The sequence below is a fragment of the Podarcis bocagei genome, assembly GCF_964188305.1.
Source record: "Podarcis bocagei genome assembly, chromosome: 11".
Taxonomy (NCBI): Eukaryota; Metazoa; Chordata; class Lepidosauria; order Squamata; family Lacertidae; genus Podarcis; species Podarcis bocagei.
Window position 1 is genome coordinate 30,177,915 of NC_138136.1, and position 17,138 is coordinate 30,195,052.

The 17,138-nt window shown below is 39.2% G+C and overlaps 1 protein-coding gene and 1 long non-coding RNA gene across 5 annotated transcripts in view; one reads left to right on the top strand and one right to left on the bottom strand.

Moving 5' to 3' along the window:
* Positions 1–17,138, bottom strand: part of ADGRV1 (adhesion G protein-coupled receptor V1) — a 246,448-nt gene that overhangs the window by 123,229 nt on the left and 106,081 nt on the right. For 3 of the 4 annotated variants that reach the window (XM_081212310.1, XM_081212311.1, XM_081212312.1), the window contains 12 exons: positions 16,761–16,909; positions 11,822–12,023; positions 11,018–11,237; positions 10,164–10,403; positions 8,973–9,122; positions 7,516–7,989; positions 6,118–6,261; positions 5,313–5,484; positions 4,445–4,580; positions 3,034–3,887; positions 1,992–2,109; positions 1,018–1,189 (listed from right to left, as the gene is read on the bottom strand). In XM_081212310.1, the coding sequence (XP_081068436.1) occupies positions 1,018–1,189; positions 1,992–2,109; positions 3,034–3,887; positions 4,445–4,580; positions 5,313–5,484; positions 6,118–6,261; positions 7,516–7,989; positions 8,973–9,122; positions 10,164–10,403; positions 11,018–11,237; positions 11,822–12,023; positions 16,761–16,909 (3,031 nt within the window). Of the gene's footprint in view, positions 1–1,017; positions 1,190–1,991; positions 2,110–3,033; positions 3,888–4,444; positions 4,581–5,312; positions 5,485–6,117; positions 6,262–7,515; positions 7,990–8,972; positions 9,123–10,163; positions 10,404–11,017; positions 11,238–11,821; positions 12,024–16,760; positions 16,910–17,138 lie in introns of those variants that run through there. The other variant, XM_081212313.1, reaches the window with a different exon arrangement.
* Positions 1–17,138, top strand: part of LOC308597000 — a 272,467-nt gene that overhangs the window by 107,618 nt on the left and 147,711 nt on the right. The gene's annotated exons all lie outside the window — the stretch shown is intronic.

Consider the following 17,138-nt stretch of genomic DNA (forward strand, 5'->3'; position numbering starts at 1 on the left):
GTGCATGTAAAAAAAATAAAATCCGATGACAAATATTCTCTACTACATATTGATATTTGAAAGCGTTTCAGCTCCCTATAAATCTATGAAAGCACGGCTTTGGAGGATACATTTGATATGCAATCTTCATCCCGCCCCCAAATTGCAGTCAAATGATCTCTGATTTTTCAACAAAAATGTTTCAAGTCCACAATTCCACTTTAAATCATGTGCTAAATAAGTAGCCTTTATTACTCCCAGCACAAATAGGCAGACTATGGGCAGTAAGGTAGCAGTACTCAGGGAGAATGCAAGGAAGGAGGACTTGCAAAGATCTTACTTTCTGGAGCGTAGCTTGGATGTCTTTGAGCGTTAAGTTCAAAGACTTCCATAGAGGACGAAAGATAAGGCTTTCAATGGCTACGACCCATGATGCCTGTGTTCTGCCTCCATGACTGGAGGCAATAATGCTTCTGAATACCAGTTGCTGGGGACCACAAGAGGTGAGGGTGTTTCTGTACTTGAATCCTGCTTTCAGATTTCCCATAAACATTTCTGTTTGGCCACAGTATGGGCACCAATTTCAAAAAGTGAGGTAACTTTACAAGATTAGATAGCAGTCCTGGAAGCTGCTATAAGAATGGTGGAACAAAACTGACCGGAAAGGTATTCATCTCATTCTATAGGGTATGCATGCTAGCTAGCCAAGAGCTTCCCTTTGGGGTGAGCAACAGTCCAATGGCTAAAGCTCTAGAATTTTCCAAAGTTATTTGTGTACGTGTGTGGAATTTCATGGATGTCACTGCACAGAAAACATGACAAAGAAGACCCAGTATATAGGTCCCTTTCCTAAGTGTGAGCTGATGGTGTTTCAGGGCCAGTAGCTCAGTGATAGTCTGATGGTGCAGCAAGGAAGCACCTGCTCCCCTGCACCTCCCCTTGCTACACCCTATTTCTTTTTATGCCCTGAGGGGGGTAGTGAGGGGAGATAAACATGCCGTCTTTCTAAGCAGCCAATCTGAAATAACCAGTACTCACATTATCAGGCTTTATCTCAATAACAATTGTGCATTTTGTTTGACCAGCCTTGCAAGTGGCGACCCCTAGGACAGCTAGCAGTTCATTTGCCAGATTCGTGCCATCCTTCTGCAGGACAACAGATGTTCTGTTAAAGGTCACGCGCCAGGAGATTTTCACATCTTCGAAAGCCCTATCAACAAAGCAAACCAGAATAAACACAACGACAGAGGCATACATTTGGAATACCAAAGCCAGCCCACCCACCCACCCACATTTTCTCCTGCATTCCAAATATAACACTGCACGGCAAAATGTTTCAAAGAAAGTGAAAGACATTCTCTTCATGGAATTACTTCCTAAAGCTGCTCTGATACATCTTACAGGAGCCAACTGGATTTAATTTGTATATGTTGCCTGCGCTTCTTTCTTAAGGTCCCAGGATGGGGTATAGCACAAAGTCTAGCTGCTTTTGAGCTTGATGCTGTAACTCATCCTGGGACTTTAGGGTGAAGAGTGGGTAATGAATGAATGAATGAATGAATGATAGCAATAATACCACCAGCACAATTGATTTGATTCCCACTTAAAAATGGAGGGCAGCAAGGCTACTTTTGAGCCTGAGATGAAGCAACCCTAATCAGCTGACCATTGCACCTTACTTAGTGAAGTAAGCCATAAATCACAAGTGTGTGCAAAAAGCAAGGAAATTAATTTCACATCTCAGCTATTATGTATATGAGTTAGGTTGGTAGAGTGTTTAATTCTCTCATTTCTGTTCAGTTCTGGTAGACCGACTGACTGACTTAAATCATATTCTAAATTTATGAGGCAAGTTTGCCAAATTGCAGTAAACTATTAGAGCATCTGAAAGCCAAAGATTTATGATAAAAGTTCAATGAGAACCTCTTCTGCTCAGGGCAGTTTCCTTGATTTCAAAACAACACACATTATAGCATGTGGAGACAGCCCTTTTTACCAGCCGTGGCCTGCACCTGTTTGGTTGCCGGGTAACAATGAGTTGCACCTCCCTCTTTTCGGAATCTTCATCAAGCACGAGGCCACTTTGCGCCTCTTCACTGAATCCCAGAATTCCATTCTGAAGATCATTTCCTGGGTGAGAAATGGGTCATCCAGAATTATTGAGAAGCACATACTTGCCAATCAGTGTTCCATTATTCAAGAATTCATGCAGAACCTGAAATATTTCTGTGAATCTGAATGAGAAGGTATTATAACATGAATTGAGAAACTGAAATATTCATGTTTGAAAGGAAATCCTGCCACAGTAATTAATAATAATAATAATAATAATACTTATACCCTGCCCATCTCACTGGGTTGCCCCATCCACTCTGGGCAGCTAATGTTGTGTGTACACATAGTCACACACTTTGGGGTTTAAGCTACATTAGAATCAGATATTTTTGATATTGTGATCCCACTGACTATGCTTGTGAAAAGGTATTTGCCATTTGCCATTTGGCTGCACACAATACTATCATCAAAGTGCAAAACATTTTTTTTAAAAAAAGTTAATTGAAACTTTGGACATTAAAAAAGAAAATCATCCACAGTTTTTCAGTGTTTTACAGGCATTTTGGGCAGTCTGACTTATTGCAAGGTTCATGGGCCTAGGGTGGCATTAAAATACAGAAAAACACAGAGATATAGTGTAGAGAAAAATAGAGAGTACAGCAAAACTGAGTGCCAGAGCAACACAAGGTTTTGAGAGCCCTGATCTAACACAGGCTGCTTTGTTGATATCACCTTTGAAATTTGAGATTAGTACAATGGCCCTGATTTGCCTTGTAATTTTGGTCCCAGCCCAGAAGGGCTGCTCATCCCTACTGTATATCTCATCAGCATGTCCCTATTTATTTATTTAGAAATACTACAGTTTTTCTCTAAGCACTTTGCATAAAACCAACAAAAATACAACATTCAGCAAAACTTCTTAAAATCTAGATAAGCATAAGGTAATAACCACCTTAACAGTGTTTAATTTATTTATTGATTCCACTAAAAAGCTCCTACCTTTGATAATAATCGTGGCAAAACCTTGAAAGCCATGTTCATCCACAGCTTCTGTAATCTGAGCTCCACCTTGAGGGTCAGAGAGCACAACATAAAACATTTCCTGTCCTTCAGGCTCATCGTCATCAAGAATGCTGACAGACACCTGACTTTCTCGTTCCCCTTCCAGCAATGTAACAGACAGAGTCAGCTCCTCAAAATCGACTCCTTCAGTTGCCCAGGTTAGATTAGAAATCCCAGAGACAAGCTCAAAAGGGAATGTATCTGTCCCACTCTGAGCACTTATTCCACCAAATGTTTTAACAGTGACAGAAACATTTCCCACAAAACCCAGAGTCCTCCTAATATGAATCAGAACTGCATTGGGTATGCTGCTGTCGGTGTCTTCTTCAGTGTAAATAATAGCTGGACCAAGACTTAAAATTCCATTATGGATAACGATATCACTTGCCAATATGGTAACTGATGCAACACTAAACTCTAGGTTCAAACGTGGATTCCATGTTGGGTCAAATGGGTGTGTAGCTATAACTTCCACAGATGTTAAGTTCACAAAAAATATTTCATCTCCTTCTGAAATGCTGTCATCAATTATCAAGATTTCAAACACAACCTCAGTGTGAAGGAGTCCAAAAACAAGCTCTCCATTATAAACAGGTTCAAAGTCTTCTAGTGGTTTGGCACTTCCTGCAATGGTCTGATAGAACAGTTTTGTGAGGTTGCTTCGGTAGCCAAAAAGTCTTTGTACATACAATTTGACCATTTGTGCTTCTTCCCTTACTAAAATATTCGTTGAGTTAGGTGCAAACTGGAAGATTCCCATTGGTTCAATTTCAGCAACGGTAAAGCCTGGTCTGGAACAAAAAGAAAGTGAAAATTGTATTTGTGAATACCTAGACAAAGAAGTACAACCACAAGCAACAGCTCATCTTACCACTTCTGGTTCTCTGAAAAAAATCTTTCTCCACACTTAGGTAAGAGCATCACCATTTTTTAACAGCTGGAACCAACTAAGAACTTGGATGTTGTTTTTCAAAAAAGAAAAAGAAAAAAAGAGTGTGTATATTGGATTCATCTTAAGTGTACTGGAAACATTAGTTCATAAAGAGATGTTCTCTGTGTGTGTTCTTTCTCATATGTATTTCCTCCCCCCCCCCCCCGCACACAGATAGAGAAATGCACATGTATACATCTCTGTGTAATGAATGGTTGGAAGGCAAGTTATAATGGCGTTTGCAAAGCTAGAAGGTTTGGCTCTGTAAGCTTCCCAAAGGGAAGACTACTATGTGAGCAGCTCAAGATTCCTTGGATGAGTGGGGGATATAAGAGTAACTGAATAATGAAATGAGACCAAAGTTTTTACTGCCAATGTCCAGCTCCTGAATAGCAACTGACCAATAGCCATTCTTACCTCAGATGAGCTCCACCAGATACATTGCTATGCACAGCTGATAAATGTATAGCAAATGCTTCAGGGATACTTGGATTTGGTATAACATGGAAAGAAATTGTCCTGTTTGGTTCACCATGAGGAACAATAACAATGCCTGGAAAGAGAAAGGAAGGAAGTTGCTAAAAGAACAATTGATTTTTTAAACAGAAACAACAGTTACACATTAGATCGTAGTTTCAGATTTGTCTCTATTCATCAGACAATCACAAAACAAAGGTTTGGTAATATCAAGAGAAGTTAATTTATGTTGTGCTTATTTGGGTGTAAGGTAACTTATAAAGCTGTATTTTGCTGGTGGACGGTGGTATGCCTCTTTACAAAGACTTGGTTGCTCTTCTTTTAAGAAATATTAAAATAAAATGAACATATGCAAATATAAATAATAGCTTAATGAATAAAAGCAAAACAAAAAACTTGAATTTTGAATATCCCTGGCAAGACACAGCATTCTCTCTTAAGAATTTTATCCTCTCATCAGATACTGCAGGCAGGAAAAGAGCAGTCTTTGCAGTTCTATATGATTAAAGATAATAAAAGTTATATATGTTTTTTCCCCAGATGTCTGGGCCAGGAATAGAACAGGAAAATGCCATCTTTAGCCCAGCGTTCTCAAGAACTTTCTTCTTCCAATGGAACAAAACTGCAACAGCCAGGGTCGTGATGTGATGAACATACTTCTGGCCTGGAAGGGGCAAAATCATCAATAGCCTAAGCCTTGTGGTTTAAAGATTCTATGAAGCAAAAGATGGTGCCAACAGTAGAGCATATGATTTGCATGTAGAAGATCTCAGGTTCTTCTTGTAAGGGGCAAAATGGAAGCACTCACCAGAAGCTGGTGTAATATTGCCTGGTTGAAGGAACTCTGGAATCAAGCCAGGTGGATATCCAGAACTCCACATTACTGTGATGGAGCCATACACTCCTTCCCGAGTTATCATTGCTTGGGTTGTCCCTGCTGTAATATTTGTAAGTCGTAAGATAACAGACTCAAAGGCAACCTGCCCAAATGGAGGAAGATGTTGTTATTGTGAGAAATGGATGGTTTTACATGCACATACATGTTATTCTTTAGCAGCAGCCACATGGTGCTTAAAGTAAATTTATACTTTTGTGGATCAAATATTCCTGTATGAAGTATTGCTTCTACCGGCAGCATCATACACTCCTTTAACAACCCTAGAATTTTTACATCTGACTCTGGAACGCATCTAATTCTCACACTATCAGCACAAGGTATTTTTTTGAACATACACATGGCAACAAGATACAGTGGGTCACTTCTCCTCTCCTCTGAAGTCTAATGATATCTAAATGAAAATCTCCTGAAGCAGTTGATAGAATTTGGAACCATATAACAAAAACTATTCATGTTTTTCAAAACCAAATGTATTAGTATTTGATCCATAAAAATCTGCATTCTGCTCTTTGCACATGCTGCTTCCTAAATGCACGGCAAGTAAATACAAGCACATATTGAAACCAAAAACCTCACCAGTTTTTACACTGATACATTTACAAATAATTTGTTCAAATGCTTCAACATATGGCAGCCAGTTAATTCTAACAACATTGTGTCTGCATTAATTTTGATCTGCCCTCTGGTGGTACAGATGTTACATGGCTGTACTTACCTGAGAATTGGCAGCTTCTTTGGGAATTGGGACAGAGACTGACATCGTTGTATTTAATATTTTAGGCACAATATTGGCACTAATATTAAACAGGCTTACGCTGTTCAGTTTCAGAGTAAAATTCAAGCCCAGGAAGAGAAACACCTGAAAGGAGATAATCACTTATCTGTTTTGTCATCAGCTAGGAAACAAGAACTACGTGTGAGACATTCAAACAAGAAATCCTCATATTGAGAACTGTTTTAAACATGTTGTTCTCCAAAATCTTTCCCAAAAGAATAATAGAATATAATGTTAAATTATGAATAATGGCAGATGGTGCCATATTCAAGCCACAACTATTTAAGTTAATCCTCAGTATTTATTCTTTATTGCCTATAAGCAGAAAACAATTATAATGAATCATTTACAGTGTGCAAGGAGGGTTGTTGTTGTTGTTGTTGTAGTAACAAGGTGTTCAGCCATGCAAAACCTCACCCAGTATAATTCATGAAAAAGCTGAAAGCATAATCAGGCCCCAAGGCAGATGTTTCCTCATGGACAGAGACTGTATCCAAGCAAGATTCTGGAACATGAAAGACTATACCATGGGAAACAGGCTGTCACTAAGAAAAGATTTTAAATTGCAAGTTTTCTTTGTCCATCAGTACTGCGTATAGAAAAAGCGTATTTCAAAGACTACAATTCAGGGACTGCTATTGAAAGGGCTTTCTTGGGAGACAATGTTTTCATATGATAAGAGGAAATGCACAGGCAATCCCTCCCTACTGCACATGTCAAACCTCCCTTCCTTTGAAAGGTCCCAGCCACAATCTCTTAAAGGATATTGACAGACTGGAATGTGTCCCAGAGGAGGAAAGATTGAAGGAGTTGTGTGCATTTAGCAAGGAGAAGAGATTATTAAGAGGTGATGTAATAGCCATTTTCAGATTTTCGAACGGCTGACACATCAATGGTGGAACAAATTTGTTGCTCCAGCAGGCAGGAACCAAACCAACAAGTGCATTTTAAAGTGGTTTAAGACTTAACATAAGGAAGAACTTTGTGATGGTAAAATTTATTACTAGTTTTTACCATCCATTACTATTCAGTAATAGAACAGACAGCATCAAAAGATGGTGGATTCCTTAGTTAAAGGTTTTTTTTTTAAAAAAGCAGAGGCCAGATGGCTACTGGCCAGGGATGCTACAACAGCAGATTTCCTGCCCAGGCAGGGAATTTGAACTAGATGACCTCTGGGGTACCTCCCCACTCTGATCCTAGAAAATGGGACTCTTATTTTTCTAGAAAGCTTTGGGTTGCAGCCAAACTTATAATAGACAATGGTCACAAAGTATTGCTGTGCTGCTTACTCAGCTCAGTTTCAAGGACCTCACAAGGTAAAGAGAAATTACAGACCTGGGTATGTATTGGCACAGTCTTCACTCCAAAATTGGAACCTGCTTTAACTAGCAGATGTCCCACTGCATTGGCTGGCGTGACTAAGCTTTCTTCACTAGGAGATGAAACATGGTACTCCACAATCACATCTCCAAAAGTCCCCGCATGACGAGTTACGTTAATCTGGATGTGCCGGCTCAGATCGTTCTTCACCAGCACTGACTGCTTTTCAGAATACAAGGCAAATACTCCATGGGGATCATCATTTGCCAAAACAGTGAATCCAGAAGTGCTTTTCTCCTGATCCACATCAGCTCCTCCTTCCACTGAAGTAAGCTGTACCACATAATGCTCATCTATTTCAGGGACATCATCAGGCAATAAGAATATAACAATCTCAGATGTCCTTTGCTCATCAGGAATTACAGCAGAACCGCTGGTGAAAAGGAAATCATCTGTAGTATCTGAATCACTACTTAGCTCCCAGTGAACCTGAAATAAAAATCTTTGATCAGTAAGTTCAAAAAGTGGTGAGACCTTCATATCTTTTTACATATTAGACAATTAGTTTTAGTATGAATTTATTATTATTATTTATTTGATTTGTATATACCGTTCAACAATCCCAGAGCAGTGTACAACATTAAGAACATAATTTACACAGCATAATAATAAACCATAATGCACAGAATAGTAGCAAAATAATCATAATAACAGTCCCCCTAAATATGTCCCTCTAAAAGCACATTCCTCTAAGAAACATTTAAACTGATTTATTGTTTATGCTTGACATAGTCTTCCAAATCATTCCAACAATGAAATACAGTACGATTGCCTATTATGGACATTTAACTTGCACAATTTCAACCATATGTGGCTGAAGGCCACATAAGTTAAATGCAAGCAAGGGGGAGATATTAAAAGGGGGTTTCCTGCTGCAAAAAAGAGTTTTTTAAGGTCTCTGCCTTGCTTGGGAAGTAAGGTCCAGTCCGCATGCCAAATCTGGGATGCTCCTGTGAGATCTTGGGGGAACTCAGACAGCCCTGTGAGATCTTGCAAGAGCATCTTGGGGGCTCCAGAGCTGGCATGTGGAGGCGGCTTTATTCCCCAAGCAAGGCAGTGAGCTTAAAAGCGCTGGGGAAACCCAATGCCAAATGAGCTTCTAAGCTCTCTGCTTTGCTTGGGAAGCAAGGCCCTCTCCACGCACTGTCTCCAGAAGCACCAGGATGTTCATGCGGTGACAGTTCCATGTGTCATATGTGATCATACTGTAAATTTAAAAACCTAAAACATTCAGAAAATTTAGTTAAGAACTTTACAAATCTATCATACATTGCACGATGCCTCCATAAAATCTAATTTCACCTTCATAGTCAAGGGTGAGATTGAATGCTATGCTAAAGCCTACAGATTACACTGTTGCAATTTGTAGCAAAAGTCGAAACTACCAAATAAGTACCAAAGGTTGAAACTACCGTAATGTTCCCCATGGTGCCTTGAATTCGCATTATGAAAAGCATGATACGTAGTGGCCCTTCGGATGCTGATGGCTCCTCGTAGTACTTTGGGGATAATGATTCAGGCGCAAACTGCACAATTCCATTGGGATCACCAAACTTCAGAATCTAAAAATGATTACAACAGCATATAATTGACTCTCCTTGCTTGTGGGACAAATAAAAATTAAACAGTTTAAGCAACAAGTCATGTGATATTAATTCCATGTTTACTTTCCCCCTTTTAAAAAATGGCATAAGATCCAAACAACAGTCTTGTATGCTGTGACTTTGAGCTTGTTTTTGAACAAATAAACAAACCTAAGCATGGCAGCTAATTGTTTTGTTAAGGTTACAATGAGAGCAGCATGTGAATTACCAAAGGACCTGAACTGTGATAATAGGATTTTGTGTGCATATTCTGCAAATGAAATCAAGTGTATTGACTTCACACACAACAATGATCAATAATAATTCTGGATGCTGATAAACATAAATGTTTAAAAAGAGCAAATTAAATGTTGGGAAAGTTAGAATGACTCGGTTCTATGGGGGAAGGAAAGTTTAATATATCCAAAATGGAGAAAATTATTGATCCACTCATGTTCAGGAAGGAGAAACAGTAGAAGAAATGTTACCTAAGAAGACCAATGGCCAGGAGAACCAGACAGCTGACTGTATCAGTGCCTGCTTCTCAACAGCTTGGTAGGGCAAGATGCCCACTTATTGTCACTCAACTGCAAATGCCTCCATGTGTTGAAAAGAGGTGTTGGTGGGGAGGCTAGGGGCCATGAGGTTAGCCCCACTCCCATGGTCAATATGCACATTGGCCACACCATGTCACTGCCAATGCAGCAAGCATGAGAAGGGGCTTTATGCATGCATGCATGTTCCCAGAATGCCTCAACACAAGAGGAACTCTTATTTCGGCTAAGATTCACCTTCCTAAGGAGGAGCTTTCTTCATCAGTACGTGCATAGATGGACATGGCTCTTACGTGTGCCAGTAGTGGGAGTGGGGCTAGTCAGTATCCCTGCAACTTTCTCACACATTCTTTAAATGCAGGGAGGAGGAATGGCTTCCTCATGTCACAAAGCTTTCAACAATTCCTGGGCAGGAAAAACACTGAGCAACCCAACCATTAATTTTTTTTTTTTTTAAAAAAATTACTATTAGTGTAATGCTGGCAGCCTTTGGATCCAGTTCTGTTTCACCCTTTGCAATGCTCAGTCGAACAATGTAGGTCTCCTGAACTTCAACTTCTTCATGAGGATAAATTTCCAAGGTGATGGTTCTCAGACCACCTTCTGCTTCTTCAAAATAAAAGGTTCCGTTCACCGGGTCACCAATGTCACTGTTCAGAGCAGGTAAAATTGCCTCTGAGTTAGGTCCCAAAATATCCCAGTTAATCTGTGAAATATATAAATTCCAAAGGTAGCATTTGTTAGTATTATAAGCAAGTTGCAATAGAACAATTATGGTAGCTAGTACCTTTTACAAAAGACATTAACTGGAGGATGGCTGGAGAGTTGCTCTATTTCCCATGTGAGTATTGGCAAGAGAAGCACAGTCCTTCTAACCTCAGGTGGCTTAACTGATCTAACAACCCTTAGCCCATAGCAGTGAGTCCCATTTTACTCATGTGCTTGTTTATATCCCACCTTTCTGTCCATGGAAACCCTCAAGCAGTTAATGATGTATCAGTTATTTTTAAAAATGTAAAAGATAGCAAGCAATACACCAATCTGCAAAACTGGAAAGCACACAAACCAGAAAAAAACAACCACAGTAAGAGGGGTGGGGAATGGATAGCCAAATTACCACCTAGTCTAAATGCAGGTTAAAATAATCTTATCATATTCAGTAGATGCATAGACCAGAAACAACTCCTGTATAATCTTATACGACACAATCTTATAGAAAAATGAGGGAATGTAAAATAATTTAAACTCATTCATTTCATAATAAAATGCACCCTTACAAAAGGAATTCACCAACATCTAATTTAAGGCGGGAAGGCATACCTGAGATTCTCCCACCAAGCCTCCAGTTCTTTCCAGGACCAAGAACAGCGTCAATGACATATCAGGATTGGGGATAATTATTCGGCTTTGGTTGAGGAACCGGACAGTCCCATGTGGAGAGTCGCTCTTAGCAATAGTTATCTGGGTCACTAGGTGGAGCCCAAGGACTGCTCCCCCACTAGCACTTATTAGCTGGATTTCAAACTGCTCAGCATATTCTCTATTCCAGAAACAATAGAAAAGATCACATTTTGCTACCAAACATGACCTCTCCATATAGGCATCATTAAAATCTGAATGCCCAGCAATTCACCAGAACATTTGCATATATTCAATATTAATTATGGGTGGTTTACACTGTAGACATAAGAAAGGGGAAATAACTGCCAGTGCATGATCTGCATTTATATATGTAATTGCAGCTTATTTAACAGACACATAGAAACTCTATTTTTAATTTCTTCATAAGAGAAATTTACAGGAAACCAGAAAAGAGACTGAGATAATAATGGTTGTTCTCTATTTTACTCTTAATCAATGTTTGCTTCACAGATGAAAATTTTGTTTACAGCAATAAAAAAAGTTTATCAGCAACTTTTTAAAAGGAAGTTTTTAAGCAGAGGTTGGATGGCTGTCTGTCTTTGATGCTTTAGTTGAAATTCCTGAATTGCAAGGGTTGGATCAGATGACTCTTGGAGTCCCTTCTAACTCTACAATTCTATGATTTAAAGGATATTCTCATATATTTTTAGACCTCCTTATCCATTTCCCTATCATATGCAAAGAAGTCTTCAACATCATTACCTTTCATCGTCATCTATGATTAAGACATTGATGAAACTCTGGTTTTGGCCATGATGAAAAATGACAGAATTATTTATGATACTGTAGTCAACACCGTCAGGAAGAGCTGAAATACTTCTAGATATGAAATCTGCAGTCACAAAGCCATAATTCCCACGTCTTCGTACTACTGGAATCATTATCAATCCAACATCTTCTTCCACTACAAAAAATGAATTCAAAGTGAATGAGTGACATTTTCTAAATTGCATGCTTGTATATGACCATATCATTTATTTTTTACTTGAGTTCATATGTTTTGGGGGGGGTACTCAGGCAATATAATAATAATAATAATAATAATAATAATAATAATAATAATAATAATAATAATAATAATAATAATTTATTTATACCCCGCCCATCTGGCTGGGCTTCCCTAGCCACTCTGGGCGGCTTCCAAAATAATATTAAAATACTATAATACATCAAACATTAAAAGCTTCCCGAAACAGGGCTGCCTTCAGATGTCTTCTAAAAGCCTGGTAGTTGTTCTCTTTGACATCTGGTGGGAGGGTGTTCCACAGGGAAGGCACCACTACCGAGAAGGCCCTCTGCCTGGTTCCCTGTAACTTGGCTCCTCGCAGTGAGGGAACTGCCAGAAGGCCCTCGGTGCTGGACCTCAGTGTCCAGGTAGAACGATGGGGGGGGGGGGAGACGCTCCTTCAGATATACTGGACCAAGGCCGTTTAGGGCTTTAAACACTTTGAATTAAACACTTTGAATTGTGCTCGGAAACGTACTGGGAGCTAATGTAGGTCTTTCAAGACCGGTGTTATGTGGTCTCTGCAGCCGCTCCCAGTCACCAGTCTAGCTGCCGCATTCTGGATTAGTTGTAGTTTCCGGGTCACCTTCAAAGGTAGCCCCACGTAGAGCGCATTGCAGTAATCCAAGCGGGAGATAACCAGAGCATGCACCACTCTGGCGAGGCAGTCCGCAGGCAGATATTTTTTTTTTTTTTTTATAAAATTTTTATTGGTTTTACAACATTTTTAAGAAAAACACTTTTGAGTTTAAGAAAAAGACTTTTGAATCAGCAAATAAATGTGGCAAACTTTTGGCATGGCAACTGAAGAAAAGGCAGAAACTAAATACAGTTACAAGCCTAGAGGTGGATGGTAAGAACATATCTAAACCCAATGAAATTAGAAATTGCTTTTTAAGTTATTTTAAAAAACTCTACACTCAAGGCCCGCAAAATGAAGAAGATATAGATAAATTCCTTGGAAGATATGGACTACAAAACATCTCTCATCAAAATAAGATGGATTTGAACCAGAGAATCTCAGAACAAGAGATAGAGGCTGCCATTCAGAATATGCAATTGGGCAAATCTCCGGGACCAGATGGACTGACTTCCAGATATTACAAATCGCTGAAAGAATGGCTGATTCAACCACTAAGAGAAGTTTGTAATGAGATCCTTGAGGGAAAGAGGGCACCTGAATCGTGGAAAGAGGCATATATTTCACTCATACCAAAATCAGAGACTGAAAAGACCCAACTTAAGAACTACCGCCCAATATCACTGCTTAATGTGGATTACAAAATTTTTGCAGACATTTTGGCAAAAAGATTTAAAAGAGTTTTGATGGAGAAGATTCATAGAGACCAAGCAGGCTTTCTCCCTAAGAGACACCTAGCAGATAATGTAAGGAATGTAATAGACATTTTGGAAAAGCTAGAGGTGAATATAAACACTAAAGCAGTATTGATCTTTGTGGATGCGGAGAAAGCCTTCGATAATGTTTCTTGGAGTTTTATGAGGAAGAATCTCCATGGGATGGGGGTAGGCCAGGGTTTTGAGAATGGTATGGCTGCAATATATTCTGAACAAAAAGCTAAACTGATTGTAAATAATGTCGTGACTGAGGAACTTAAGATAGAAAAAGGAACACGACAGGGGTGCCCAATTTCCCCATTACTTTTTATTTCAGTTCTGGAGGTGTTGCTGAACATGATAAGAAATGACCAGCAGGTCAAAGGTGTGCAGGTCGGAGCTAAACAGTATAAGTTAAGAGCGTATGCAGATGACCTAGTATTGACTTTGCAAGAGCCAAACACTAGTACGAAAAAGGTTCTAGAAATAATACAACAATTTGGCCAGGTAGCTGGATTTAAGTTGAATAAGCAAAAAACTAAAGTTTTAGGGAAAAATCTAACAGATATGGAAAAGGAGAAATTTCAAGAGGAAACAGGTTTGACTGTGGTCAAGAAGGTGAAATACCTAGGGGTTTATTTAACATCTAAGAATGTGAATTTGTATAAGGACAACTATGAAAAATGTTGGTCAGAAATTAAAAAAGATCTAGAAATATGGTCAAATTTGAAACTGTCAATGTTAGGCCGAATTGCAGTAATTAAAATGAATGTATTGCCTAGAATGTTGTTTTTGTTTCAGACCTTGCAGATTCTTGACAAGATGGAATGTTTTAAGAGGTGGCACAAAGACATCTCGAAATTTGTCTGGCAGGGCAAAAAGCCCCGAATTAAATTTAAAATATTGACTGACGCTAAAGAAAGAGGGGGTTTTGCCCTGCCGGACCTAAAATTGTATTATGAGGCAGCAGCTTTTTGCTGGCTGAAAGAATGGATGCTCCTCGAGAACACGGACATCTTGGATCTGGAAGGTTTCAATAATGCTTTTGGTTGGCATGCATATCTTTGGTATGATAAAGTTAACAGTGCCTTTAAAAATCACATTGTTAGAAAAGCATTATTTAATGTTTGGATAAGATATAAAGATCTATTGGAAAATAAAACCCCTAGATGGGTGTCACCAGTGGAGGCTAAAGCAGTGAAGAAACTCAATATGGAGGTCGGATGGCCGAAGTATTGGGAAATCTTAGAACAGGATGGAGATAAATTCAAACTACAAAGTCAGGAGAAATTGAAGCATAAAGTAGAAAATTGGTTCCAATATCGCCAAATAATGGAATTTTTTAAACAGGATAGGAAAATCGGTTTCCAGGTGGAAAAATCAAAATTAGAGACCGAATTGTTAGAATCCAATACTAAGAATTTATCTAGAATGTACAACTTGTTGTTGAAATGGAACACACAGGATGAAACAGTTAAATCGGCTATGATTAAGTGGGCTCAGGATGTTGGACATAACATTATGTCAGCTGACTGGGAATGGTTATGGAACACCGGTATTAAATTTACGGCATGTAATGCCTTAAAGGAAAACATTATGAAAATGGTTTACAGGTGGTACATGACCCCAGTCAAACTGGCAAAAATCTATCATTTGCCCGACAATAAATGTTGGAAGTGTAAAGAGACTGAAGGTACCTTCTATCACCTTTGGTGGACATGCCCGAAGATAAAGGCCTTCTGGGAAATGATCTATAATGAAATGAAAAAGGTACTTAAATGTACCTTTTCTAAAAAACCAGAGGCCTTCCTCTTGGGCATTGTCGGCCAATTGGTGACAAAGAAAGATAGAACTTTCTTCATGTATGCCACAACAGCAGCAAGAATACTTATCGCAAAGTATTGGAAGACACAAGATTTACCTACTTTGGAAGAATGGCAGATGAAAGTGATGGACTATATGACACTGGCCGAGATGACAGGCAGAATCCGTGATCAACGAAAAGAGACGGTGGAAGAAGAATGGAGAAAATTTAAAAGTTATCTTAAGGACTACTATAAACTTAATGAATGCTAAAATGTTCTGGTTTCCAGAAGTAAAAGGGTACAGGGATACAAGGCTAGATTATAAAAGAGGACTAAGATGACAGAGATTAGAAAGTAACAACTGGGAGTTGCTAGTTGAATTATGGACATTGGGATGCAGAGAGGGGGGGTATGGGGAAGTCCAAGAAAAGAGGTTTATGAAAATATGTTTGAAACTATTCATGTATGTCTGTTACTTTTTGTGTTTGTTTGTTTTTCTTAAAAGGCAGATAGGGTCTCAGCCTGCGTACCAGATGGAGCTGGTAAACAGCTGCCCTGGATACACATTTGACCTGTGCCTCCATGGACAGCTGTGAGTCCAAAATGACTCCCAGGCTGCACACCTGGTCCTTCAGGGGCACAGTTACCCCATTCAGGACCAGGGAATCCTTCACACCTGCCCGCCTCCTGTCCCCCAAAAACAGTACTTCTGTCTTGTCAGGATTCAAACCTCAATATTAGGAAACTGCCCCCAAATGCCACCATTGGTAGGACAAAAATTGGAATTGCAAAGTGATTATTTCACAAGGACATTTGTTGCATATCCTTGAAAGCTGAATATTTCTACTTGTTTGAACCACAGAAGGAGAGAATCATTCAGAAGGTCCCTGTTGTTACATTTCATTTTACATTTCTCACAAGCTATTTAACCCATAGAGATTCATGGAAAAGCCTTGCATTTCCCAGTGCAGCACACAGAGAGGCGCTGTTATCGCTACTTACTGCTGTTCTCAGCTGCTGGACTGGGCTGAACACCCACCATCCCCAAGGGCATCTTGTGAGGAACAGCAGCAAAACTTTCTGCTTTAGGGGTGATAGTATCAACTGGACATCTGTAAGAGTACCTGTCACAACTGTTATGTTTTTGTTTCCTGGCTCTAAAAAACAACTTTAAACTGTTTGTGGGAGATGTTTAAGTGTACTTTTGCATTCTTCTGTAGCTATTGATGCCACCAAAGAAAATAAATAAGGAAATCGAAACCTAAAACAGGTACAAGATTTTGAATGGATAGTACTGTTTTATTATATTTTTATTACATTAATATTCTACTTCTCCCTGACATGCATATCATGTGTATGGGATTCTGAAAAGACCTTCAAAGGTCCAGCAAGAGTGCTCAACCATCTATTTCCACACCAAGCTCATAGGCTTAACAACGATAAAGTCATTCACTTGCTCTTTAAAATGCATTATGATGCTATATCCTTAACCTACCTTGCAGACTTGTATAGAGTGGATCAAATTCAATTATGCCCTCTGCATTGTCACTTTTCGATATAATGATTTTTATTACTGAGGCATTTCCTATCTCAGGGGGTTGGTCAACTTGCAGTCCATTTTCTTTCATCGTAAAATCAAATCCACTTGCAGAAGTATGTGAAGGGAAATATAAAGAAATTAGGCAATCAGCTCAGATTCCTGGGTGTCCCAGTTTTTGTCCTGCAGCAAACTGGTTTAGTTCAGACATAGCTGCACTGCTAACCATAGTTTCATACCAAGAGAATGAGCCTGGATTTGGTTCTGGTTTGCAATACAGATTGGTTGGGCAACTGCAAATTGTAGTAGTAGTAGTAGTAGTAGTGGAAGAAGAAG